The 26,018-nt window shown below is 36.6% G+C and overlaps 1 protein-coding gene across 1 annotated transcript in view; it reads right to left on the bottom strand.

The window, feature by feature from the left end:
• Window positions 1-597: 597 nt before the first annotated feature.
• LOC126297815 (ephrin-B1) overlaps window positions 598-26,018 on the bottom strand; it is a 488,049-nt gene continuing 462,628 nt past the window's right edge. Inside the window, exons 3-6 of the mRNA XM_049989041.1 lie at window positions 20,287-20,455; window positions 18,007-18,117; window positions 12,773-12,943; window positions 598-7,848 (exon numbers count right to left, since the gene is read on the bottom strand). Coding sequence (XP_049844998.1) covers window positions 7,715-7,848; window positions 12,773-12,943; window positions 18,007-18,117; window positions 20,287-20,455 — 585 coding nt within the window. The 3' untranslated portion in view covers window positions 598-7,714. The remainder of the gene's footprint in view (window positions 7,849-12,772; window positions 12,944-18,006; window positions 18,118-20,286; window positions 20,456-26,018) is intronic.

Raw genomic sequence — 26,018 nt, 5'->3', positions numbered from 1 at the left:
AACTCGGTGCATGAGTCAATCATCACTGCACCGTGGTTCAACAACAACTCACCTGCTTAAAATGCTGGCTTTTAAGCATCTAACCACAATTATTCCTTGTACTGCACAGGGAAGGAAAAATATTTTGCTTTCATTGTATTGGAAAGTAGTGTAATGCTTCCTCCATATGTTAAATACTGTAATGGCCATGAAAAATATATTGCTTGGTATTAGTTATGTAGGTTATGTCCTTAGAACTTAAAATGAAAGTCAATTGGCATCATCATTATTATTCCCCCCTCCCCTCTGTGTGGTATATTACAGCAAATTAAAAGTAGAAAGCCTTACCTGAATTGAATACTTTGCAAATTTTTATATTTGTCATATTTATTGTCAAAACCATACCAGAAGATCATATTTTACTTCTTTGTTATCTATTATAATAGAGTTACAGAAGTATTCTTATAATTTTGATACAAGTGAAATGTAGAGAGAGTCTCTTCTGATTTATATACAGCTTCTTTAACGTATTTTAATGTTTAAGCCATTGCAGGATGAAACAATGTCAGCTCTATGAGGGATTAGTAAGGACAGAGAAAATTAAAAATCAATTCTGACTCACGTTACAATAATTATATTTTATTCTGTACAAAAGTCAGTTATAAAATATTTCCCATCATGGATTATGGTGTATAGTGACAAAGGTGCTGAATATAAATAACAGGAAAAACATCCACTGTACCATTTGACAAATCCACTACACTTCTGCACACATATATCAGATCACTGTATTTTTTTTATGTATACAGTCTGATGAGTACTTTTGTAAGGAAATACATTATATATATATCTCTATAAACATTAAACAGACAGATGAAATAATTAACCTTTTTGAACAGCTGATTTACAACAACTAGTTGACATCAGCACAATCATTGCAGACCTAAATTTTCTGTGTGTAATAAAGAATGACCAAAGTAATTGATCACAATGAATTTCCTCAAATCCTCACTGTTTATTATGTGTATTGAAAAAAACATTTCTATTGGAAACATATATGTAATTGACAGTGCATTTATTCTGAGGACAGCATTGGCTAAATATAACAGTAAAACTCTATGAATGTAGTAATTTATAAGTGGCTTGTACTAGGTCTTGGAAGATAGTAAACAATGGAACCGTTGTTTCATGCATAATGATAGTGATAGCAGGTTTATTGTATTTCATGTTCAACATGAGATTACAAAATACAAAACAATTCCCTCATCACCTCCATCTGTGATGCATTGAATTTGTAAAAAATTAGGCCAGAAAAGTACAAACCTCTTGTTTAGAACCATGTGGAAACTGAATTCTTTAAAATAACAATAATAGTAATAATAATAAAACAGTTCATTTGTATACAGAGTAGAAACAGACCTTAGAAAGAGTATTCTTCCTTGTCGGAATGTTTATTTAAAAAGTGAAGTAAAATCTGTGGCTCAAGCCCATGACTGGGCTATTGGTCTGATTGCAGGCAGACTGCAACCTTTCTTCTCCATGGCATTAGGAGATGGAAAGATCACTGGTTCTCATTTGATAGCAGGCTATGTGACCCTGTGGGCTTATTGGAGGGCTGGAATGAGGAAAAATCCCCACTCCTATCCAGGATTGAATCCAGGTCCGGAGAGGTTATTCACACATGAAAATGTCTAAACTCTCAAATACACTTTTGCATACACATCAGAACGTGACAGCAGTAACGAAACATTTTATAAACCTAACTGTTCATGTCAAGTGCAAATAATATGTACTCATTGCATTTATACAGTAAATCATTGTCATAACTCTCTGTTACATTAACAAAAATAAATATGTTCCATTATTCGATGATGTGCAGTGGATAATTCATTAAGCAGGGAAACTAATTGGGTTAAAAATCCTGAATGATATGTGTTAATGTAAACAGAGTTGCAATGTACATCACTTACAAATGAAAATAATTTTTAACACACACTGTTAAATCTGCACTTAGGGAAGGAGAGAACTCAGTTCATCCACTGATGTTATTTCTAGTTATACTGTGCAGGTGAAGGAAATGTTTTATATTCAGACAATGTTGCTCAGCAACTTGGATCAGAAGCATTGATAAACCACATCAAAATTAACTGAAGAAAATGTCTCATGTTTAGGCCGTGAATAAGAACCCATTTGTTATTGTAAGCTTGCTTATTTAAAAAATACATAATATGTTATACTCATTTGTAATTTCTGTACAACAGAAACATAGGAAAGTGTACAGAATAAAGGAAGGTCCTAACAATAGCAAGAACTTTAAAAAGATGATTATTTGTTCCAATGTGTAACGCTGTTACAAACTGAGTGCTTGAGCAGGAACCACACAGTAATTGAAATTTTACTCTTGGGAGTTCTAAAATAATCAATGAAGAGATGATTACCAATAGAATTAAATGTATGCTTATCCTATGAAAATATGTGTATCAAGACAGATGCACAACTGCCATATTATTACACAGATTTCAATAGTATAACACTGTTTTAAATCACTGAAAAAATAACTGAAGTTATCAATTTATGGTCTGCAGAATTGCACTGACACAACTAGCACATGATTTCATAAAATAATAAATTTTACATCTCACAAAAATGCCATATTCTGAAAATAGTGCTACCAATTAAACATAGTTCTCAAAAAAATCCAGTGCTTAAGTAAACATAAATAAGCGTTTTATAACAAAGTATATGAAAAAGGCTGAAAATATGCGTATCAGTAACCCTGTTACACATGCCAGAAATCTATATGACACAAGATCATCACACAACAAAGACATAAAGATAATACAGCTGTGTTTCATTTACAGACACCAACTTGATAATCTACTGTGCATGTAATATCTTTAAAACTGCTGTCTGGGGGAAATAACTCAGTATTTGAGCAGAACTAAACTTTAAAAGTGTACACCAGCTCTACACTGATCAAAATATTGTCAAGTTTTTGGTATGCTGGACTGTCATTTACCTTAAAATGAACTTAACTGCTGCTGTACACTACAGCAGTTTCAGTTCAAACAGGAAAATGTTCTGGAATACAGAAAGGGCTATGTAAAAATACATAAATGAAATTCCTGTAATGGTATTGGTTTTCATCAATAACAGCTTCAAGACAAGTTGTTGAGTCATGAGCATGTAAACACTGGTAAAGTTTTGTTCAATAAATAGGCTTTGCTGATGAGAGGTTTTAGAATGGGTTAAAGTCTATTTCTATTTTCTACATAATACACATTTATTTCACACTCACACAAGTGCAGAAGCACTAACATATACATCAATGTACATGCTCACACATGCTATACCACCAATATACACAAAGAAACAAAAATATTATCTCTCACTCACAAACACAAACACACACACACACACACACACACACACACACACACACACACACCACTGAAACAGACAGAAAGGGAAAGAGAGACAGAAAGTAGGCCCAATTATGCAATTGTTCAACATACTTTGGCTCAATGGCCTTTCCCCACATCCCAGTTAGGTGAGTCTATGTGTGTGTGCATGTGATTATGGGTGAAGTGAGTATGCACGTGCAGATTTTCTGTGCACACCCATATATGTGCATGCTTCTCTGCACACATGTAGACAGCTAACAGCAGCAATGAACCAAATACTACGACTTTTAGTAGAGTATCACACATTAAACAAAAACTGCAACACTGTAATTTTGATTTGAGCACTATGCTCATAGTCTGTTGAACTTATATCAGTTATGTAAATAAGCTTGTTTTGATTTATTCACAATATATATACAGAGGAATCACTCTGATTCTAGATTAAGAAAATTTTTAAGGAGACTTACAAAAATATGTTTAATCTTCATTCTCATATCCAAGAAACCACTGGAGATGTAGAATAAATATCTGCAATTTTGTAAACTAATATCTGTGTAATGATCTAAGTTTTAGTCTATGAATTTCCGAAACAATTACAAATCCATAAATTAGAACCAATGCAAAATTATAACATTTTAAAAAACTGTTATCACTGAATTATTAATAGTGCAGTACTTCTAAAAATGACACTGCTTCACATATTTAATCTATAAAAGTAATAATTTAAATACAAAACTATTTAATATTTTATGATACTTATCAAACAGATGAGCTTATGTTTCTGGATGTTATTGAAGTATTTTGGAATGTACAGGTACTCTGGTAAATTAAAAAAAAGAGTCATAGGCATTACAATTTTAAAACCAGAATTCTGTGTATGTCATTAAAAAAAACCCTACTAGTCATAGGTGTATAATTATTTGGTTTGAATGGCAGTACACAATACATGTCACTATACCTTTCTTGCAACACATTCATTAACAACTTACATCCTGAAATACTGAAATTTTCATTAATACATATCCTGAAAAAGAAACCAGTTTTGCCACCGTCTCTTGTTATTGCAGAGAATATGGCTCTGCAACTTAGAGTACAAGGCAATCATTTTCATACAATACTTGTTTCGGAAAGATGATGAAGTTAGTAGCTTTTAAGTACATGGTGAATACTGTTCATTAACATGAATGAAAAGCTCAGCAGAGCACAACATGGAATGAATGACTAGTGAAATAATGAATTACTTTGGAGCTTTTCAGTATTTAATAGATCAAGACAAGACTTGAAATATTGGACATATCCTGTAGTGTCAGTGTAATATTTATACATCTGTGAAGGCATGCAGCGACAGTATTTTGGCAATTATGGAAATAAACTCAAGAGGATAAAACCAAGACCAGAAGTGAAAAGTCTGTATAACAGAACAGAAAAAATAAACAGCAGATGCTTTTAGACTCCATGACAGTTCCTTCCATTAGTTCCTGGCAGATGCGCAGTTGGAATTCGAAAAGCAAGAAATGGTGAATTATATCTATACACTTAAAAGATATTTGTCTAAGTACATAGTTCAAACAGGTCAGTTTTGATGAAGCGTCAGAATTATGTTAATGATGTAAAAATCAAAAAGTACATTTTCAGCTATATTACTGAAGTCTAAGACAGACAGAGCTTGACTTATGAATGTCTCGACATCAATTCCATTGCATATAGACTGTCTTGACATGACATGAGCAATATATTCACAAAACACGTAGGCAAGATATGGCCAAGTTCATCAAACAAAAGATGGGTCAGTAATACAAAGAAAATCTTAGGACTTTGAGCTCAATTATTTTAGCTTAAATCTTAAAATATAAGTACACAAAGCATTTCATATAATTACTCAGTACTTTCCTGGCCCATCTTTTGCTTGAAACATTGTATTGTGACAATGCTGGCCAATAACCACATCTCCTCGATACTTTAATTTCAAAGGCACTGAATGCACAATATGTTATAAAGGTTACCAATTATTTTGTGCACTAGTGATAGTGGGTCAAGACAAGAAAACATGCTCCTTGGTCTGCCCACATTGCTGGATGGCAAGAATAGTAGTAATGGATATAAGGTTCTCATATGTTGACTCTGACATATCTAGGTTGAATTAGTATCTCATCAGCTTAACTTTATTTTTTCGCTTTTAATTTGTAAAATAAGTACCTCAGCTGCCAAGAGTGCTGTAGCTGTGCTCCAGGAGTTTGATCTACATTATTTTCTGTTGACAAAACCATACAGGTAGATATTTTAGTCACTTACTCTGATATAAGACTATACATTTTGAATAACATATTTTCACTGAAATAATGTTTCATGTGAAAGGAGGAAAATGTACAGCAAACACGTCCATTTATGGCACTTAAATACTTATATACCGTATATACATGTAATTACAAAGCACAACTAATGGTTGTTTCAACTACAATAGAATTTAATTTAGATTCTCAGCTTTCATGTCTCTTGATGACTTTTCCATGGTAATGTCTGCAGTATCATGTTGCTAGCTGAGAACAACAATACGTATGGACACTGACATTACAAAAATCAGTGTTTTCACCAGAAATTATATGCTTCTCTTTCCTGTATTGTCATTTTTCTTAAACTCTCTCCAAGTAAAAGTATAAAAAAGAAAGAAAAGAGAAAGAAGGAAAAAGTAATGGAGCACTACATAATCACACTAGCAGGACATAAGAAATAAATTGACAAGCAATAAAATATTAAGAGCAACATCACAAATGTTTAATATTTACATTACACCCAATCATATTGAAACTGAAGGGAGTGGGTTTTTCACAGTTCTTTCCTTTTTGATTTTTATCAATGTCTAATGCTGCACTGTATTGTAAAGCATTTGGCCTGGGCAATATATGTAGCATATGAAATTCAGAAACATGGGTAGAGCTCAGATATTTTAAGGCACAAATCCAACAGTAAAATTATGGCAGGGTTAAAGATTTATTTACCTCACAATCGGACCCACTTAGGAATGTTTCAATGAAAAATTTGATTTGAAAACCATTTTCTACCACAGTATCTAAAGATCACAGCCTTATTTCTGTGCCCAGGTCATATGCTTGAAATGACTGAGCACCAAGGTAAATGTAAACAAACGCTTTGGTGAACAATAGCTAAGACAGTTTATGACTAAGCACCACTTGTAATATATCAGCGGATGCAGCAACATACAGCAAACAATTCATTAAAGTGAGAAGCTTCCAAAATTGACTGCCAAATTGTAATTTACAGATATTTTACTATGGTTTTATGTGAATACCATCCCTCTATAATTTGTGTACTAGAAAATATTTCATACACTGTAACAAGGCAACTATAAGAAATAGTACTTTGTTTACAATGGCATTTTATAATAGTATATACCTACTCACTAGTTACTATCACAACATACTTCTCAAAAAGTCAACATGCATCTTGTCTCATGAGTGAATGTGCACATTCATGTAACTGCACAAATTCAATGTCATCATTAAACATGCATTCTTCTTCAAGTAGCTGCACTTTCACACAGAAATGTTCATTTCTAAAACACAACATCGTTTACACCACTAAGCAATGGTGACCTCATAAATAAGGAATATGTTAGTTACATTCTTCATAATTTATGCTTCCAGATTCTACAGTATCAGTTCCAACTATAACTGCAAAAGCATCTAACAATGAGATTTCCATTCACAGTTACACCTGTTCAGTTCAAGAAATAAAATTAAACTGTTATAAATACTACAGTGGAACCAAAGTGAATGTATTTCTTCCTGCAAGCTGCAGCTATGGGAACAAAGGCTAATAAAATTTACACTATTAAAGTTTTTCTCACTTCCCTGTTAGTGGTTACACAATCACTATACCACATATTATAAATGTCACACACAAGTTTGTATGATTGGTCTGCTCAAGCTTATTAAAACATATGAGATACCATTCAAATCTAAATGAAGATTCCAGCTTCACTCACATCCACATACATATAGACAGATGAATGCTATTTAACACAAGGAAAAAACAAGTACTTACTCTCTCATTCATTATAATGGCTGTACATACATTATTCCAGGAAAAGGAAATTCTGTGCTTGGTGCCAGTTCTTTGATCTGGAATGTCTGTTGAAAGGCCTGGGAACAGGAAGCAGGAATAGGGGCTGGGACAAAGAATAAAGAGAGAGTGAGAGACACAGCAGTGCCAGATTGAAATTGTTCTTTCCTCATTCAGTCAAAAGCCACAAATGGCACATATAAATAATGTACACTTATATTACAAGGAGTCTGTTGAATGTTGAGGCCTCCTCACCGCCCAACTAGACGAACCACGACTGGAAGCAGTCCACTCACAATAATCATCACACCGTGACTATTTGCAGCATTGTTCAGTGTTAGCTCTTCATTCTTCAAGATTTCATTCTCATGATCATTGTAATCCTCTGCAACACGAAAAAAACAAGAAAAGTGGATTACATATATGTAACAGAGTGTATATTTGAGTGTATTTATGTTTTTAATGGTTTATATTGTGACACTAAAAAAATCATTTGTTTGAGTGAAAATTTACTTCTAAGATATGTGGTGATTTCTTATCATAGCTGATAAATTTAGACACTTTGGATGAAAGTTGAAGTGCAAAACAATAAATAATTTTACCTCTAAGGTAACTGCACAGACAACTATACTTATTTTTATGAATAATACATTACTCATGGAGCGATGTTTTATCAGAAACTCCAGCTTCTATGGTGAGGAAATCTGTGTGATATTTCAGAATTCCTCTTTGAAGAAACTCAGAATGTAGAAACTAGCTTTTACTTGAAGACTGCTAATACATGAACAAAAGCTGAATTCATTCAGAAACACCAGATGTCTTGAATTTTCTTATAATTAGAACCAACTATAACAGTCATATTTTGATAGTAGTTATCACTTGGTAGTGAGCAATGAAACTATAGCAACAACTGACATCAATCGGTTGATGTGCTTCACAATGGGAAGTAGTAATGCGAAAGCAATTCCATATGCTAAAATACTGTGGATTGTTTCCAAATATCTCCAATACTGTACCTTACTTCAGTTATTTTGTAGAAACTGTAGAGTGGTTTGGTGTAAACAGAGAAAGAAAATGGAGTCTGCAAGTGGATATTACAATCTGACATAGTGTGCGAAATTGGGATTTCTGAAGTCATGTGAGTGACTGAAAAGCAGAGAATGGGTAGTTTGTTGGGAAACAGCTACCCCTCTGTTGTAGATGGCATTCAGGAAAGTCATCCTTTAAACAGGAAAATTTCAAGTAGGTGCAAAAGAAATGTGTGGACCTCGTGCAGAAATGATGTCACTATCTTCACCAAACACTAAAGGAAAAATATTTCTGTTAAGCGATCACATCAAAATCTTCTGGACAAATTTGGGTTGAATGTAACAATATAAAAATTTAAACAGAAGCTGAGACTCACACTGCAGCAATTGTACAGACTGAGTGTGTGTGTGTGTGTGGGGGGGGGGGGGGGGGAGGGGGGGGGGGAGACACCATATTCTTCAAAGGGGCTCATTAATGTGAATTTTCTGAATTTAGTTCATACACAATGTTCTCCATGTTTATTTCTCTCTATTGTGGTCTCTCAGGTTTTCCAGGTTGATTGCACATTGTGTATGAGATGTTGTACATTTGCACAATCTAAGGGATGGCAATAATACGAGCAAAATATTTTGCCTAATAGACTCAAAAGACTTGACCAAAACCTGGTAATCTGAGAGTTCTCTGTTGTTTGGAAGCTCTGTTTTGTCTCTTATGATGTAAGCCACATGTCTAAAACATTAGTATCATCACCCTTGCACACTTATTATTGTTCAGTTGCTGGTTTTCTGACAAGCTGCACATTGTGGATGGCCATTAGTGCCAGTTATTAGTTAGTAAATCTCAGTCAGTAACTTTCATATTCAGTTTATGACAATGGTAGTTTATGTGCACCCAAAGACACCTACAACATTATTTTAAAAAATGAACATTACTCTCCTGGGATTTGATAAATGAATAGAGAAATATTCACCCACATAGGAATGACTAAATAAAAATTGTATGGTTGATATTGAGACAAACAATGGAAACTCCAGATTGGAAAATCAACAATATAACGAAAAAGGATAGAGTGAGACAAGACACAATGCAATATGCAGTGGATTATAATACACAAACAAACCTCAAACAATTGACTTTATACACAAGAAAAAAGGTATACAAACAATATAAACTGCATCCACCATTAACAGCTACACTTCCTTGTCGTAGGATCCAACAGTAATAAAGGAATCTGTGTACTCAAGAGATTTACATATCAGCAGACCTATTGTAAGAGGTTCTGTTTTTCCCAACATTGTTTCCCAAATCCTATCTATGTGCTGCATCCTTAAATTCCTGGTGTGTGAAGGATTCTTCTAAGTGTGACAGCAGACTGCAAGGAAGGTTGTGCACCTACAATGTCTGGTTGGACAGACAGTGCTGGGATTGCTGTTTGGCTGGTGAATTGCATTGTCTGTCCAGGCAGCACTATGTAGCTGCACCTCTCTTTTGAATAGTGCTCCTTACAGCTCACCAGTTTACTTAAAGTTTGAAGGTGTTCCATAGCAGTCACACTTTTGTGAATGATCTCTGTAAATGATGTGTTGAGGGTTTCTAACTATGCTACTCTGTATTCGTTTGCACTTTCACACATGTATCATGAAAATGAGGGTCAGATGACAAGGAGAGTGCAGAGATTCCATCACAAGCGACGTCACCAGTGCAGAAGTCTAGGCAAGCCACTTCGACCCGCATCCTAGCAGACATCAGCTAGCTCATCTGCTCTCAGGTAATGGCCACACTGCAGCTTGCCAGTATACCCAACCTGGTCGTGTGAGCCATCACTGACTCCACCTCCACCACAGTGCTCAAGAAAATCCAGAATTTCACACAACTTGATGTGACTGAGATTAGTGCCCTACAGAGCACCACACAACTTGATGCAGCCGAGGTAAGTGCCCTACAGAAGGCCCTTACCAATGCTAATCAGAAAGTGTATGTGCTTGAAAAACAGATCACTGAGAAATCAAATGAGAGACACAACAATCTCAGGGCCTTCAGTGTACCAGAAGAACCTGGGTAAAATACAGATCACATATTCCTCAAAGCTGTCTGTGAAAAATTAGGCATACACTTTTCAGAATTTGATGTTGATACGAGCCACACATTGGGTCACAGGTTGGGAAACTCAGCAAAACTCAGGCTTATCATAGTGAAATTCATGTCCTATCAGAAACATCCTGAAGTCTTTACGACAAAAAAGAAACTAGCCAAGTGAGGACTGACTATAGGAGAGGAACTTTCATCTAAAAGGTTGAAAATATTGAAGAGTGTAGTGCTGAATGGGTGGACTTGAGATGGTAGGATAATTGTGAAGACAGCTGCAGCTAAGAAATAAGTGAGCAACAACACAGACCTTACAAGCATAAGCTTTGTGAGCTCAAAATGGACTTTGTTTCATTCAGAAACATTTTATTACGTAGTATTTTTCTTGAAACAGATTCTGTTATTACCATTTGTTTGTTTGGGGTTACTTGTACTACTGGTTACAAACTTATATTTCAGTTTCATACTTCCAATACTAAAATATTTTATATTTCACTATAATTTCATTATTCTCACAGGGTTTTCATCCTGCTTATTAATTTACTGTCAAATTATCATTTATTCATTAGTAACATAATCTTAGTTACAATGTTTCTCTGTTTGTTCTTACTGTTTCCATTTACATTATTACTTTTTATTCCTGTTCAAGCATAATTTGTTGTTTTTATAGTTTTCTGTTACATTGTTTTGTATTTACCCACTTATACAATGAGTTTTTTTCCCCAAATTCATAATTACCCAAAATGGAACCCGCCAAACACTCTTCCAACTATAGGCCCACCTGGATTCTACCAGGATTGTCCAATACATAGTTCCCAAACAACTTACTAACTACTTAACACTGTATAACTTTTAAAGTGAATACCAGTCAAGTTTCGAGCAAAATCACAGCATGATGATTGCTCTTTTAAGTGAATGATTGAATGAAACAAGCTATGGATAAACAATACGCAATCATTAAGTCCTTTTTGAACTTCTACAAATTTTTTGACATTGTCGACTTTGCTATTCTACTTGCTAAACTTGAAAGCCAAAAAATTGCTTCCAGTGTTGTACAATGGTTCCACTCATACCTTACGTACTGCCAACAACATGTATATGTCACAATGGAGGAATTTAGTATCAAGGGTCCACAAGGATCAGTACTGCGCCCATTATTTTTCTCATTATATGTTAATCGTGTGTTCACACCTTTAACAACTAAATGGCACAGAAATAACCTTTTCCACTTCTGCAAATAACTTAATGTAATTCTGGACCATCACTTACACAACTGCAATTTGTAAGAAGGTGTCAGTATCACCTCATTCATGACAGAAAAATATGAGAGTATTTCCTCTTGAGCTTAAAAAAAAACTCACAGAGTCACTAACACTCACCATTCTTGATTATGGTGATCCTACACTCCACAGACTTTCATTTGACAGTTCCTGCCAGCTGTAACTGGGGATGAATGCTTGTGTGCAATACTTTCATCATGTAAGCTATTTCAACCATATCACACTCGCCCATGAACAATTATCATATCCTGTATTTGCGGTATCATCTCAATCATTGTACTTCCTCTCACTTATCTTCAACCTTTACACTACTATATGAACAGCACGGTAGAAATATTTGTTCTCAGCTAAATAAAATCCTCTCTGTAGCACTACATAACAGTGTCATGTTTTCTAAAGCATTTTCTGTATCAGGAACCCAACTGTGGAACACTCTTCCTCAAAATACTCCATTTAAATTAAAATCCTTTCAAACTTGCATACATTTGTCTACAGCTCATTCTTATCAATCCACCCTTCTTCATCACTTTTCCCACCTCTTGTCGCCAGAGTTCTCTACTGGAATTATGTCCTTTCGAAACAGCCACATTTCAATCTTCTTCTGTTTCATTATCCCTTCCACTTCTGATGACTTCCAATGTGCTAAACTAATTAATATCATTCTTAATGACCTCTATTATTATCATAATTACCAATTATTATTCTTATTAATAATGAAAATTATTATTATTAATATTTTGGTTGTTATGTAACATTTGTTTGGTACATGTTTTTCTTGGTCAGCTGCAACACATGTCCATGAGGCCCTAATCTGATCAGGCTAATAAGCAGTAAATTAAAAAATACATAAATAAACCATGTATAAAGTAATAGTATGAGATATTAGCATATTTTTGCTATTTTTTTTTTACTTACTTGTCTTCTTTGGAGTAGACTTTGTATTGTGTGTAGATGCATCTAAGTCCTTGAAAGATGTGGGCTTCTGTGAGGTTGAAGCAGACAAAGTGGTTGAGCTGGGAGTAGTTGTCACAACAGTTGTAGCTGCGGTTGAGCTTACTGTTGTACTGGCCTGCTTGTTTGGGATGGCTGAAAAATAATTAGTCCAAATTAATACAATGGCTCCATCAGAAAAAAATCAGTTTTTGAATACTGAAGAACAAATATCTGTAAATAGGCTATGGGAACATTGAGAGCTTCAAGAGGTCAAGACCCCTCCTGACACAACAGCGAAAGGATCCTTGGGGAAGAAAAAGTAGGGACTAGCAGCACATTCTTGACATTGTAACAGTGTCTAAGCTCTGTAAATTCACTCTATGGAATAAAACAATTCATGAATAACCATGTCATACATTGCTTGGTAGTGGTACTAATACGGCTTAATACCCTACTCCCACAAGTCTTATGTTGCACAATAGATTAATTATCTCAATTAACTTTTAAGCTCTGGTGGAAAATATTCATCACACTGTATGTGCTACCAGCACACCACTAACAATTAAAGAATTCCAAAACTACTCATTAGCTTGTTTACATAACAGAAGTTACCATTAGAAACAAATGTTATGAAACCTTTACACCTATATCCATACTATCCAAGTCACCTTATGGTGTGTTGTGGAGGATACTTCATGTGCCACTGTCATTGCACATACACCCTATCCCTATGTTGTTCCATTCAGAATAACGTGTTGGAGGAAATGTTGTTTTATGCAAAACTCTGCTCTCCCTGCCCATCAGTATTTTGCAAGTTTCATGCAGCCCATCACAATATCCTGCCAATCTTTTCATATCAGGATAGCACTTGTACAACTGTCCTCAAATATATGTTCTATATATTCTAATCTCTGTCTGCCCCTACAATTTTCGCTCTCTACAGCTTCTCTAGTACCATGGAAGTTATTCCTGGATGTCTTAACACAAGACCTATCATCCTCTCTCTTCTTCTAGTTAGTTTTTTCCATATAGTCCTTTCCTCGCTGATCCTACAGAGAACCTCCTCTTGTCAGTACACTTCATTTTCAGCATTGGTGGGTATCACCAGACCTCAAATACTTTGATTCTCTTATTTATTCTGTTTAACTGTGGTCTAGGTACAGTGGCTCACTACTAATTTAACCAATCTGTATCCAGGATTGGATCCCAGTCACTGTTTACATTTCGAACAAAAATCATATGCTATGGAGGCTGAAGATTTCTGGTATAAGGAGTCACCATCATTCTGCCATCAGCACTGTCCAAAGAGGACAGATGAGCAGATAGTATTTCATGGCACCCTCTCACCTCTTGAATGGGAAGCTACATCTACAGGTGGACAAATGAGCAATGATCAATGCTATGAAGATGCAGAAGGCTGTGGAAACCACTGCATTAAAGACACATAATATGTACTGACAGAAAATGTGGCGTGTAATGGGAAAAATACTATATGGTCTCAAACTTTCTCATTTTTATCATCTGTAATTTTGTGATATATGTGTGGGAAAAAGTAATATGAGGTTTGTAGGCACTCAGATTTTTAAGAGGAGAACTCTTCATAATGCACAATACCTTCTATCTGCTACTGGAATTGGATAAACATCTCAATATAATTTTATGCTTATTACATGAACCTCTGTTAATCTCACCTGTATGGTCATAAAAAGATGGATACTTAAGAATCAGTCAAACAAATGTTCTGTGAACTATGTCCCCCATAGATTAATTACATTTTTTCAGTTATTCTTATGCTGGTGTCCGCAGCTAATTTTAGGACACTGGATTAAATGAAAGATATTTTCCATCCATGTTTGGATATGGAATTATCATCATGAAATTACTTAAAATTTTTGTGGGCAGTTCTTATACACTGCTGTAACGGATCACTTAAAAATAACAGAAGCCTTGTTAAAAGGATATCTGTGAAACGAAATATAAAAGTCGTGAGAGCAGTAGTGTAACACACAGTAGACATTAAGAGCAAAAATATAAGAAAAAAAGAAAAATTCACAATCATATAAAACAAAATGCCTTTATACATAGAAGATCATCTCATGAGTAAATTCTCAACCTCGGTCCTCAACTGATGGTGAGCCGCTGTTACAGAACTTAGCTACCAAAACATGCCACTAGGTAGCATAGTTGTATTAGCATTAAGAGCTTACAAAAAGAATAAATCGACAGGTTAATAACAAAATAGTATTAGAAAACTGTAGAGATAACATGAGCAGAACTCTTATAAGGCAAAACATAAAAGCAATAAGTCTACATCTACATGCATACTCTGCAAGTGACTGGAGTTATGAACGATGCTGACAGAGTTTAGGCTTGTTCTGTGCACCTGCTATCATGCATTCTCAAACAGCCATTGTGCATTCAGTCACCAGTGTGAGTATTAAATAGCATAACAGCAAGTTATTTAGTGAATTTTTATTCCATTTGTTGTGAGGTATCATGGCTGATGATGGGTGTAAGCGAAAAATTCTACATAAGCAAGTGAGAGACATAATTTACAGGATATACACTTTTTTCAAGTGCAAAGCGCCTGTACGTGCACACTACAACCTTGGAACCAGCAATGGCACAATTTCCCCATCAGTGCCTCGACCTGCGCAGACTGCCATCGTTTATGGATCAGACTATAGTCAGTTTATTTCCTGTACCACTCACAAATGGAGTGAAGGGAAAAAAGTGAAGGGAAAACAACTGCATATATGCCTCCAAATGAGTCCTAATTTACCTAATCTTGTCTTGTCTTTGCTGTCCTCACACATGGTAACAGTAAAATCATTCTGCAGTCAACTGCATATGTCTGTACTCTAAATTTTTTCAATAGCATTTCACAAAAAATACAGTTTCTTCCCTCCAGGGATTCTCTTTTGAGTTCCTGGAGAATTTCTGTAATACTGTCCATGTGTATCAATCAGTCCTACTAGTAACAAATGTAGTAGGCTCTCTTTGAATTGCTTTGATGCCTTCCTTTACGGCCACCTGATGGGGATGCCAAGCACTCGAGCAACACATTAGTGTTCTACACATGATCTCCTTTACTGATGAGCTACACTTTCCTAAAATTTTCCCAGTAAACTGAAGTCTTTCATTCAAATTCCCTGCCACTGTCCTCATATGCTCATTCCATTTCATATAGCTTTGGAACATTACACCGAGAGATTGAATTGACATGGCTGTGTCAAGCAGCACATCACTAATACTGCATTAAATGTTGAAAGACAGATTCTCTTACTGTATTAACTTATATTTTTCTATTGTCAGAGGAAGCTGTCATCCATCACACCAAATAGAAATTCTGTCTCAGTCAACCTGCATCCTTCTACAGTCACTCAATGTCAATACGTTCCTGTATATTACAGTGTCATCAGAAAATAGTCCCAGACTGCTGCTTACCCTATCTATCAGACCATTTATGTGTATAGAGAACAATAGAAGTCCTACCACACTTTCCTGGGGCACTCCTAATGATAACCTTGTCTCTGATGAACATTCACCATTGAGGATAATGTACTGGGTTCTATTAATTAAATAGTCTTCAAGTCACTCACATCTGGGAACCTATTTCCTATGCTCCGACCTCTGTCTGCAGTAGGGCACCATATCAAATACTTTCAAGAAATCTAGGAATATGGAATCCGCCTGTTCCCCTTCACCCATTGTTTGAAGAACATCATGTGAGAAAAGGACAAGATGAGTGTTGCATGAATGGTGATTTCTAAGACACTGCTGATTTGTGGACAAGGAAATTTATTACATTCAAAAACTCAGAATATGTTCAAGAATTCTACAGCAAACCAGTGTTAAGGATATTGGTCTGTAATTTTGTGGGTACATTCTTTCACCATTCTTATATACAGGAATCACCTGTGCTTTTCTCCATTCAACTGGGACTTTGCACTGGGTGGAAGATATGCAATAAATTTAAGTTAATTAAGAGGCCAAAATCGAACTGGTATTCCATCTGACCTGGCACTTGTTTTCAACCCATTAAGATCACTCTCTGTGGCAGAGATGCCTTTTAGTATGCCTCCATATAGTAGTTTGTGCAATGGTATGCCTGGATGATCCTCCTGCATAAATGATTTCTTAAACACAAGATTTAAACTTCAGCTTTCATTCTGCTATCTGCTCAATGAGCCACTGGATAGAAGCCTTTGACCCTAGGACCAAAATTTTCTCATGTTCTTGGCAAGTTGTTTTGCTAAGGCATGAAGGAAGAAGTTGTATTGCATGCTTCATGCATCAATCGTTTTATAGATGCACATATTTTTACTAACTTCTGTGTGTCAACATTTCTCCATTCATTTTTGAACCAAGTGTGCAACAATCAATTGAAAGTGTATACATGAAAAAGATCAATGAATATCATATGATTCACTGGGGCTCGTGGGAAACAGTGAAGGGGGAGTGAGGGAAAGGAGGCGAGGGCAGAGGGGGGGGGGGGGGGGGGGGGGTGCATACTGTGGCAGTTACAAATCAAATGTAATACTTACAGGTCAGAGGCAAAAAACACATAGCACTGTCAAATCCAAAATCAAAGTCAGAATCACCATATGCTCTGAATTAAATTTACCCAAACCTGAATGGGCAGAGGGACGAGGTATCAGGCAATGGGAGAAGCATCTTTATTGGTGTATGGTGTCAACTGTATTAACAAAGTATTTAAAAAACACAATGAAATATGTAAAATTTGTAGGTAGTATATGCATTTACAATTGACAATGAGTGCCGCTGCACCAACAAATTTAAAATATAGTACATAAGCATTAAATTATTTACAAACTTGCACATTTCTTGTAATATTTTTACTCTTGACACCTAGTGTATGTTACACTTATGCTCTCATGACTTTTGTATTTCATTTGGCAGACGTTCTGAGGATTGGATTTATTTGAAACACATGAAATATAATGATTTAACAAGAAGGGATCTGTTGTTTTTAAATGACCCATTACAGAGCATATGAAAAGTTCTCACAAATTATATTATGGTCGCAGGCCCCCACATAACTTTTTGTCACAACTTACATTACTCTGACTTTTTGTTCTCTGACTCGTTGCTCTCTCTTTGCCGTCTTTCATCATATGATTCCATCAAGGATCTTTAATTAAATTATTACTCACAGAAACAGTAAATTTTTAAACCCTACTTCAAATACTCACTCTGATTGCTGTGGTCCTGGGGACGGCAGCAGACCTTGAACACAACTTTCATGTTGTGTGATGAGCAGCGGCCACCAATGCGGCGGTGCAAGTCATCCTTAGATGAGGTTGCTGTTGACAGTAAAGTAACACATGAGAACAAACATTCACAAAAAGAGGATGCAACTTTTATTCTAGAAACATCCATTCATTTATAAATATTTGCATATACACATAAGCCTGGTAATGAGCAACTCAGTACAACTACATGAAATTAATTTTCTGGTGCTAGATATCTATAAAGAGTAGTTGCTATTCATCACACTGAGATAGTAGGGGGGGAAAAAAACAAAAAAAAAAAAAAAACAGGTTTACACGAGAACAGATTCATATTGCTGTGTCTGTAATAATATCATTGTGCAAACCACGTACACAGTTTAGAAATACTAAGAGTGGAGTCAAGACTTCTAAATGCATCATAAATTTGATATATATTTCATGGTACCAGTCAATAATGCTTATAGCACACTAGTCTATGTCGCTGTACAAAACTGAGAAATAAGAACAGTGTTTGGTGTCTGCATCCTGAATCCTTCATGACTTATCTTTTTTTTTCTTGTGAAATTGTTTGGTAGCCTCTAAATTCTTGAGGAAAATTGCTGTACCTTGCATAAAAGTAGTCCTACAGAAAACAGGAGTTATGTGAAAAAAGAAGTGTTGCCACATTGTGAAAGCTCTGAACGCACACAAAGATAAACTATTAACTATCCTACAAGTATTACTGTATTTCACATCATAATTGATAAAAACACAGTTCTTGTTGTGCTTAATTTTAAAAATCTGACAGCATAAAAAAGCAGGAAGAGCACTTATAATCTGACTCTTTTTTGCATGAATGGAATTTTAATTTTAATCCTTTACACAACTGTGTCACATTTAGGAATTAAGAATCCAGACTTTGAATGTATGGTACTGCTTGTATTTGTTTATTCTATGGAACACCTTTGAGCTTATAATGCCAAAAGTCAGGTGATAACTGATCATCACAATCAAAACTGCAGATAAATATTCAAATATGAAAAAAATCAGAAATTTTTCCTTAAACTGGTCACAGATGGTTATTTCCTTTTTCGACTAGCTAAGCTAGTGCTGCATTTCTACTGAGCTCAATGTCAACAGAATGTTACATTCCATTCCCCGACCATTTAATTACTCTCCATTACATGTATTTCACTTCTACTGATGTTCATATTATCTCTTTTCAAGACACTATCCATTTTTTTAAACTGATCTAGTAAGTCCTTTGCCATATCTGACAGAATGACAATATCACTGGTAAACATTTTATGCATTTATTTCTTCACCCTGGATTTTAATTCATTATCCCAATTTCTCCTTAGTTTTATGTGAGTTAGTGGTTAGTCTCTAATGAACTCTATACTGAAAAAATACGTGACTCGAAACCTCCCTTTCTTTTATTTCTAAAATTCTGCACATACTCCTGAATTTTCAGTGAAGCTGTATGCATAAACAAGATAACTGCTTCATTACAATACATACCAAAATGACTGGCTTTAATTAGAAGCTGGTAGGTAAAAAAAGCTATCATGCAGTGCAGAGAGAGAAATTTCATGAAATGGGCAAATAATTTTACTGTTCCTGCAAAATGTGAGGAAAAGTTTTGCAAAAAAATAGGTTTTTGGAAAAGCATTAACAATGTGGCACCTGCATCCATACACTGGGAGGCAGTGAATAAATTTGTTAGATTCATATGCACACTACTAATCCTGGCAACCTTGGGTGCAATTTTTCCCTTTATTTATTGACTTTTACTGATTATTTTCCACTTCTCAAATTTCACAGTGTCTACTTCCATCAATAACAATCATATAAATCATTAAATGAATGTAACTGCATTCATATGTTACAAAACCAACTACTAAAACAAATAACTAAGCAGAGGATGCCTACTAATTTTACAAAAGCAAATGCTTGTAGTGATTCACTTGCAAATATTGATGCCTAAAGACAATCATGCAAATATAAATATCCAGAAATCACTGATGGGACTTTGTGTTGTTATTCTGCAGTTGTGGTGAATAATAAATATTTGTTCTAAACTCATGCTAGTTCTAATAAACCTAGTATCAAAGCACCTCCATAGAACTGCTGAATAAAACTAAAGGATAACAAGAGTAATTTTTCCAGTCAGATTTATGTTCAAACACAAATATTTCATAAAAGTTGGTTAATACCGAACAAGAAGACCAAACATGGTCTTTGCTTCACATATATACGTACAGATGAAGTAGTAGTCCTGTCCTGGCTGGAACTCAAGACCTCCAGGTTGAGGAGTAAACGACCGAAATGTTATGGTGAAGTACATTAATTTGTATGGTTTATCACAGATGGCTATGATACGAGGATTTGGATTTGTTATCCGACATGTATCATATTCTTCTTTTGACACCTGTAATAACAAATTAATATAAGATTACTTACAATTCCAAACATTTTCTAGAGTTGACTGTATGGTTTCTATTACAGACATTACATTACTAAGCAATAAGTGGGAACACCAACAATATTATAAAATCATTTATTGAAAGCAGGCAACAACATATACATGTAAAACATAATATTCATAACAGAGTGAAAAATATGTGCTTTAGTTGCAAAGTGAAGAAAAATAAGCTTCATCATGGTATAGTACATGGGTTGGACAAAAATATGAAAGTAACATGAGAAACGCATGTTTGAACATAAATGCAGATACTAGCCATGTCTGCAGATGGTGCTGCTGTATTTGACCATGAACAATGTTCTGTGTAGTTGGGAGTGCGTTGTTGTTGTTGTGGTATTCAGTCCTGAGACTGGTTTGATGCAGCTCTCCATGCTACTCTATCCTGTGCAAGCTTCTTCATCTCCCAGTACCTACTGCAACCTACATCCTTCTGAATCTGCTTAGTGTATTCATCTGTCGGTCTCCCTCTACGACTTTTACCCTCCACGCTGCCCTCCAGTACTAAATTGGTGATCCCTTGATGCCTCAGAATATGCCCTAATCAACCGATCCGTTCTTCTAGTCAAGTTGTGCCACAAATTTCTCTTCTCTCCAATTCTATTCAATTCCTCCTCATTAGTTATGTGATCTACACATCTAATCTTCAGTATTCTTCTGTAGCACCACATTCTCTTCTTGTCCAAACTATTTATCATCCACATTTCACTTCCATCCATGGCTACACTCCAAACAAATACTTTCAGAAACGACTTCCTGACATTTAAATCTGTACTCGATGTTAACAAATTTTTCTTCTTCAGAAATGCTTTCCTTGCCATTGCCAGTCTACATTTTATATCCTCTCTACTTCGACCATCATCAGTTATTTTCTCCCCAAACAGCAAAAGTCCTTTACTACTTTAAGTGTCTCATTTCCTAATCTAATTCCCTTAGCATCACCCAACTTACTTCGACAACATTCCATCATCTTATTTTGCTTTTGATGATGTGCATCTTATACCCTCCTTTCAAGACACTGTCCATTCCATTCAACTGCTCTTCCAAGTCCTTTGCTGTCTCTGACAGAATTACAACGTCATCGGCGAACCTCAAAGATTTTCTTTCTTCTCCATGGATTTTAATACCTACTCTGAACTTTTCTTTTGTTTCCTTTATTGCTTGCTCAATATACATACTGAATAACATTGGGGATAGGCTACAACCCTGTCTCAGCTACAACCCTGTCTCACTCCTTTCCCAACCACTGCTTCCCTTTCATGCCCCTCGACTCTTATAGCTGCCATCTGCTTTCTGTACAAATTGTAAATAGCCTTTCGCTCCCTGTATTTTATCCCTGCCACCTTCAGAATTTGAAAGAGAGTATTCCAGTCAACATTGTCAAAAGCTTTCTCTAAGTCTACAAATGCTAGAAACGTAGATTTGTCTTTCCTTAATCTTTCTTCTAAGATAAGTCGTAGGGTCAGTATTGCCTCACGTGTTCCAACATTTCTACGGAATGAGTACATTATGCTATGTGAATTTGAACATAAGCAAATTGTTGGTGCTCTTATGGTAAGTGCTTCCGCCACCAAAACACTGAAGTTCTTGGTGTTTCAAGAGGCAGCGCATAAAGGGAAAGCGGAAAAATGTCATTCTCTAAGCCACAGTAAAGATGAAAATGTGTGTTGAGGGATTGTCATAGACAATTATCAAAGAGGATTGTGACAAAAAAAAGAGGACGACAGCTGCAAAAGTCACTGCAGAACTGATTGTCACACTTGCAAACTCTGTTAGCACCAAAAAATCATGAAGGGAGCACCAGAAGCTGTGCACCGCAGGGCGAGCTGGAATTGCAAACCCACACGTCGGTGAAGCAAATGCCTCTATCAGGAAAACTGAAGACATAAAGTGTAGAATACAGAGCAATGAAACAAAGTCACGTATTTTGATGATACTCATTGCATCGTATTTCCAACTTCTGGCCAAGTTTATGACTGTCGCAAGCTGTCCCAAACCTATGATGCTGACTGAAAGCTGCCAACAGTGAGACACTGTATTAGGCATCATAATGTATTGTGTTTTTGGTGTTTCCATGCTTTTTCCACCCTCTGTATTAGGGCCATAAGTTTATAATCAACACAAAAACCACATGTCAGAAGATGTAAATGAGAAAATGATTACATATACACACATGATCTCTAATAGAAACAAATAATCCACTGAAAGGTTTAGAAATGAGATTATGGTTGAAGATGGAAAGGCAAAGAAACAACAATCTTTTCTCAAATAGAAGAAAAAATTGTACATAAAGATTCGTAAATAAAAATGCGAGTCAACAAGGTAATCAAGATTGAATATCTCAATATGTGTCTTCATTGCTCAGTTAGTTTCTAGAATTGATAGCAAACATTCTATTAAAAGGATTTGACACTCAAAAATGTCTTGCATGTACTTCAGTACTACAACATGGGGTTCCCCAAACCCTTCTGATGATAACGGAGACACTTTACTGCATATTTCTCCGTGCTACGCAGCTTTTTAAACTCTTTGGTTGTGGCATGTGTTCGCAAGCGTTTTTCCATACGTTTAATAAACACAACAGATTCACGTAACAGACACATTAGTCATCAATAATGTATTCTCGTTCGCTATTTGAACAGTCTGACCAACGTTGGAGTAATTTTTCGATCTCGCGACTGTTGAAATCACGTGTGTTTGAGGCGAAGATCTCATCCAGCTATGTTCTGTGCGCATTTTCATCCGGGAGCGGAAAAGGTGACAATCTGAGGGCGAAACTTCTGCATAGTGTTTTTCGTCAGTCTAGCTCTATCAGAATGCGGGCGGGGGGTGTTTTATCGTCGAGCAGCCTCACTTCACGAAATTTTCCTACTCGTTGTTCTTGTATAGACGTCTCGGTTATTGTCAATAAAAGTTAGCAGTGGTGTCTTACACCTCGGAGAAACCATTCGTAGTACAACACACCGTCGTTGTTCCACCGGTGATCTTTGGTACGGGGATTTGCTGCTTTGTTTGGGGTTAATCATTCATTTTTTTCCTTATCTTAGCATAAAGACACAATTTCTCGTCATCGGTAACGTTACAAGATAGGAATGGTCGCTGTTGTTCACGAGAGAATTGATGATGAGCAAGCAGACACGCACGTAATGTCAGCCTCTGATTTTTGTGATTTTGGCTTAGAGCATGCGGTACCAGATTTTTTAACCTTCCCAATTGCATGCAAATGTCGTAAGATGGTGGTATGATAACAGTTCATCACATGTGCTAGTTCTCGTGTCCACTTATGTCGATAATTGTGGATTAATGTGTTGTAACGATTTTCATCAAACTCCGAATGTTTTCCTGGACGTGGAGCGTCACTAATGCCAGGACGACCCTCCTTAAATCGAGAGAACTATTTTCTTTCCGTGCTCTGTTCAAAGGCATTACATGTTTCCGGTTGTTACCCAACGATTGAATTCAAACAGAAGAATATGTCGGAAATGTTTATTTTCCTCCACTTGGCGCACCATTTTCTAGCGTCCGCAGTTGCACTAACTCTCTCCAAAAGATAATATGACAAAATATAAATTCAGATTGCAACAATGAAATAGAAATAAGAAATGACAACTGATAAATGAATCCACAGCAACCGGAATATTAATATGCAAAACAAAAACGCTGCGAATTTATGCACCAACCTAATACATTTTCACGCCACGCAGGATGTTACGTGCATATTTTACGTGTACAAGTAGGGTAACTTTTAAGTTCTGTATCGCGGAAACGGACAAGGTTATTCTAGATCAGGACCTTAGGAATCTATCGTTCAAATTACAGCCACTTTCTGTGTTTCCGTGCATAGTCGTGTTCGAATCCGGGCTCTGTTTTGGTATCCAAAAACCCTGTTTTAGAGGTGTTTCTGGATAACGGATAAAGATTTTTGAAAATGGGAAAATGGCACTTCCAGATGAATACCAAACAAATACACCGTCAAACTTTGAACAATCTGCTGCGGATAGTTATTTATAAATCCACTGCTGACGGCGAAAACGCTTCTTTCGGGTTTTCTCAGGAACCGCCCATGAACTAGATGGTATCTACAAATGCTCCTTAAGTCGCACTGTAGACCACATCTAACACAAAAAGAACCAACCGAATTGCTCAGCCGGCCGGTGTGTCCTAGCGGTTCTAGGCGCTTCAGTCTGCAACCGTGCGACCGCTACGGTTGCAGGTTTGAATCCTGCCTCGGGCGTGGATGTGTGTGATGTCCTTAGGTTAGTTGGGTTTAAGTAGTTCTAATTTCTAGGGGACTGATGACCTCAGATGTTAAGTCCCACAGTATTCAGAGCCATTTGAACCATTTGCTCCATTTGACTAAGTTTCAGGAAATGTGTAATATACAAACTTTGACCATGTATTCCAGGATAGCTACAGTAAGACGATCTTCCTGTTGGGTACATAAATGGTTCTTTGCCCAAGGACTGTCCAAAACACTTCACTCTACCTCTCTGTCATGAACAGAACCCAATGTACTAGCCCCAGAAAAACCCCGTTTTTGTGCGCGTTGTTTTGGAATAGATTGGTAGCGCATTTGCAGCTTGGGCTGTTTTCCCGTTGTACCGATTTTTTAATCTTGTTATTTAATCAGGTTTACCAATCATAAAAAAATTGTTCAAATGGCTCTGAGCACTATGGGACTTAACATCTGAGGTCATCAGTCCCCTAGACTTAGAACTACTTAAACATAACTAACCTAAGGACAGTATACACATCCATGCCCGAGGCAGGATTCGAACCTGCGACCGTAGCGGTCGCGCTGTTCCATACTGTAGCGCCTAGAACCGCTCGGCCACTCCAGCCGGCTAACTAACCTAAGGACAACATACACATCCATGTCCGAGGCAGGATTCGAACCTAATACCGTAGCAGCAGCGCGGTTCCGGACTGAAGCGCCTAGAACCGCTCGGCCACAACGGCCGGCCATCGTCCGATGGAGTATATAATGAGGTTCATCTGAAAAGGCCACCTGTCCGCCTCGGTGGACGTCCAGTTACGGTACTGGTGTCCAAATTCCATCCGTCGTCGCCCATGAACTGCAACCATCACGGGCGCATGGACGCAACCCCTGCTGCAGTGGCCCATATGCAGCAACGTTCGCTGACCGGTCGTTGAGACACTGTTGGTAGCCCCTCGGTTCGCCTGTGCGGTCAGTTGCTCAACAGCTGCACGTCTATCTCCGCAGCCGTCGTTCGCCCCTATCATCGATGGCCCATGGTTCACTACAGTTGGCTCGGACCGGTTTTGACTCGTACCATTTTGCCATCTACGATACAATTTAACGACGGCGGCGCGAGAACAGTTTACAAACTTAGCCGTTTCGGGAATGCTTCCACCCTTGGTCCGAAAGCCAACGATCATGCTTTTCGATGCCATATAAATTGCTACTTTTCCGTATTGCGAAAGCGACAGCACTGTTTTCCGCTTCCCCCCGACACGCTTTATACAGGGTTTTACAAAAAGGTACGGCCAA

Source organism: Schistocerca gregaria, chromosome X (assembly GCF_023897955.1).
Source record: "Schistocerca gregaria isolate iqSchGreg1 chromosome X, iqSchGreg1.2, whole genome shotgun sequence".
Taxonomy (NCBI): domain Eukaryota; kingdom Metazoa; phylum Arthropoda; class Insecta; order Orthoptera; family Acrididae; genus Schistocerca; species Schistocerca gregaria.
Note: the sequence above shows the minus strand (reverse complement) of the source record. Positions and strands in the feature narration are given on the sequence as shown.